Source organism: Salvelinus sp. IW2-2015, unplaced genomic scaffold, assembly GCF_002910315.2.
Source record: "Salvelinus sp. IW2-2015 unplaced genomic scaffold, ASM291031v2 Un_scaffold3667, whole genome shotgun sequence".
NCBI lineage: Eukaryota > Metazoa > Chordata > Actinopteri > Salmoniformes > Salmonidae > Salvelinus > Salvelinus sp. IW2-2015.
Window position 1 is genome coordinate 33,403 of NW_019944944.1, and position 3,987 is coordinate 37,389.

The 3,987-nt window shown below is 40.0% G+C and overlaps 1 protein-coding gene across 1 annotated transcript; it reads right to left on the reverse strand.

Moving 5' to 3' along the window:
* Window positions 1-1,393: 1,393 nt before the first annotated feature.
* LOC139025976 (stonustoxin subunit beta-like) lies at window positions 1,394-3,269 on the reverse strand. Its single transcript, XM_070441252.1, has 2 exons — window positions 3,214-3,269; window positions 1,394-2,705 (listed from the first exon to the last, which is right to left on the reverse strand). The coding sequence occupies exons 1-2, from the start codon at window positions 3,233-3,235 to the stop codon at window positions 2,134-2,136; spliced, it is 594 nt and encodes a 197-aa protein (XP_070297353.1). The 5' UTR covers window positions 3,236-3,269; the 3' UTR covers window positions 1,394-2,133.
* Between the last annotated feature and the right edge of the window lie 718 nt (window positions 3,270-3,987).

Below are 3,987 nucleotides of genomic sequence, written 5' to 3' on the forward strand. Positions count from 1 at the left end.
AAGATTGAAGTGAGATTTGCTATGTGAATTTCATTGCCCCTGGCACAATCCCTAGATGGGGGACAGGGGGTCCCCCAGGATGATTTTACTGTTTTATAGCTAATTTCCTCCAATTCTGCATATGTATTTTTACATGGTTAGGCCTGTGACCAGGGTGGAAAATTTGGTGGTTCAGGATTCTTGGAAAATTAAATAACTCAAATCCGACGACTTTGTTACTTTGAGATTTTGGGGATGAAATGTAAAGTATGCTAAATATTGTTTTGTGCTAATTTTTTGTTGTGTGGTTTGCCACTTATTCAGACAGTAATGAAATAAGCATAGGGAGACAGGCAAATGCTAGAAACAGTGGGAAGGCTGAAGCGGGACAGGGTGGCAGCGTAGCCTAGTGTTAGAGCATTGGACTAGTAACCGAAAGGTTGCAAGATCAAATCCCTGAGCTGACAAGGTACAAATCTAGGCTGTCATTGAAAATAAGAATTTGTTTTTAACTGACTTGCCTAGTTAAATAAAAGGGATTGATCTCTGTTCTCAGGTGGGAAGTTGTATGTACAAGTGCTGGGTGACACCAAGGCTGCACAGGAAATTGTAATATTGATGCAGTTGGGTAACCAAATCATAGATTGCTTTCAAGGTAAAGACACAAACATTTTATTACATAATTGTGGATATTATAATGACAGAATAGTGGATTTTAGAATGACATAATAGTGGATATTAAAATGACAGAATAGTGGATATTATAATGACAGAATAGTGGATATTATAATTTTTATATATTTTTTTTAATGACAGAATAGTGGATATGATATTGACAGATTAGTGGAAATTATAATGACAGAATAGTGTGATATAATATTGAAAGATTAGTGTATATTATGTTTGTAGAATAGTGGATATTATAATGACAGTGGATATTATAATGACAGAATAGTGCATTATGAATACATAGTGCATTATGAATAGTGCATTGTGAATACACAGTATCACTTCCTGAAGCTGCTTGCTGCAACGTAACAAGGGTGTGTATTTACACAGGAGTCGTCATTGTAGACAACCAGTAGCGTAGCAGGCTTTAAATAAATGCCAGTAAAAAAGAGTAAGTCACATCACAGGATCTCTTTCCACTTCCCCTGAATATTTCTGACCCCACAGAGGGTGTTGAACCAGAGACGATAGAGAAAGGAGATTCACTAAAAACACACCACTTCAATACAGCTACGACCCCATTGAAGTTGACATTTTACACAGTCAAGGTCTGTGTGTGTGATCATAACAGCTTCCTTTTCATCTGAATAAGACCCTTTTCTATGTACTGAACACAACCCCTATTACTGTACTCCATTTACTGTACTGTCATATTCTGATCAATATTAAAACATTTACACCTCTCTTCTTTCATCTGGTTGATTAACCTTTATTAGTCACATCTGTCACATGTACATTTCATTCAGTGGAATTTAGTTTATACAGAAACAAGATTGTTGTGTCAAGAATTTAACAAATAAACATTCTACAGACAACAATATTTTCAAACACCAAGAAGCCCAATAACAACAAGACAAATTATTTGTAAATGAAAACTGTTTTTACAACACAGTGTGGTAATTCATTCTATTAATGAATGACTCCACTTGACAATGTCTGTCAACTTCAATGGTGTGTATTCATGAATTTTTACAGTCATATGTTAACACACTAGAGAGATATTCTACATTGTTGCTCCAGAGTGTCTGACTGAACCTTGATCAGAGGGAAACATCACGTTGTATTTTTATTTTCTATTTGTATTTATATGTTATATATATATATGTATATATTTTAATGGATCCCCATTAACTGCTGCCAAGGCAGCATCTCTTCTTCCTGGGGTCCAGCAAAATTAAGGCAGTTTATACAATTTTAAAAACATTACAATACCCGGGACAGACAACAGCACTCACAGCAACTAAGCCCAACCGTGCTGCAGGATCCCGGGACAGACAGCAGCACTCACAGCATATAAAGCCCAGCAGAGCCGCAGGATCCATCATAAAATAAAAGTATATAAAAACACGGTCAGCTTTACAAGAACAATTAAGATTTCAGCTTCCAACAGCTCCAACAACAAACATAAGTCGCGCTCAGATGATGTCAGCAGGTCCACGTTGTGTTTGACACAGGGACCTCCTGACACAGGGACACTGAGGAGTCATAAACCAGAAACCCTGGGTAGAGGGGCTCAGTGAATGTGGAGGTGAATGTGTACAGGTGGGTCAGTGTGTCAGAGGAGACTCTGTAGAAGGACAGAGTGCCGGCTGGCCAGTCCAGATAGACTCCTACTCTGTGGGAGCTGGAGGGGGGGACGGCTATGAGAGTGGGATTATTATTGTGCCAGGCTGTGTAAATGTTGTCAGAGCAGACCAGACTCCAGGACTTGTCATTCCATCCAATCAGACTGTCCTCACCCCCTCCTCTCCTGCTGATTCCTTTATATGTCAATCCTATAGCAGCCCTTAATCCACTCCACTCTACCTCCCAGTAACAGCACCCAGTCAGACCCTCTCTACACAGCACCTGCTTCCTGTAGTCAAATCTCTCTGGGTGTTTAGGATACGGCTGCTCCTCTCTCCCCTCTCCTCCTCTCTCCGTCACCTTTCTGTTCTCCTCAGACAGAGAGAGAAGTCTGTTTACTGTGTTTGGGTCCAGTGTGAGATCACAGACATCTGATGGATGAAACCAGACACAATATTAGAAATCAAAAGGAGAAGTTAAGGTAACTTGAGACTTGTTGAATGATCATATGCTATACTGTATGTTATAAACACACTTATTCAGCACATTAATTACACACTACTCAACACCTGTACGCATTGATGAAACACACACTCAATTCCTGAACACACACACACACCACACACACACCAACCACACACACGAACACACACACACACACACACACACACACACACACCACACACTTCATGTAATGCATGCATTAACACACACACTTTCTAATGTAAACAAGAACACACCCACCAAACATACACAGACACAGAACATTTGCAAAAACATCTTTGTAAACTGTTGGGTGTCCCTGATTTCTGGCTTCTGTAGAACTACAGCCTGATATTTAATGTGACAAGTTAAAGTAATTGATGGTTCTTTGACTTTGAACTTAACTTGAATTAAGACTATTCTTAGTACTATCTCGTTACAGCAGTCAACACTCACATTTTCTAAGCCCAGGTTTCATTGTGTTCTCTCCACCATGTTCCACACTGTAGCAGTAAGCAAGCAAGAACAGACAGTCATTGAGTGATACACGCAAATCACACACCCACACACTCAACACTACACACGCACACACTACACACCACCACACATCACAACACACACACACACACACACACACACAACACACACACACACACACACACACACACACACACACACACACACACACACACACACACACACCACACCCTCACAGTCTACATACTAACTTTGTCCAAGTGGTGATAAGAAAGTATTTGTCTTACTGGCCTGATAACTCAACATGTCTGATATGAACATTGACAAAACTCTCTACATACTTGAGTTCTCCAGTCTGCAGTGTGGATCCTCCAGTCTAGCAGAGTGGCATGGAGGATCAAATGTTTTATATGATGTGCCTCTTTCTCTTCTCTCAATCTGACCGCATTATTACCAATTCCCCCTCTGTGAACTCCGGTCAAAAACTGTAAGGCACAACTATTCCTCACCTGAGGAGTCACCTGTGACAAGTATTCATAAAGAGGAGGAGTGCTGCTCTAGGATCAGTTGCCTGGGATATGCTGATCTTAGATGGAATACTGTGGCATGTCAACACCTTAGAATTTCTGACATCTGGTAGGCCATTTTATATTTTCTGACATCTGGTAGGCCATATTATAATTTCTGACATCTGGTAGGCCATTATTATAATTTTCTGACATCTGGTAGGCCATTTTTAATTTCTGACATCTG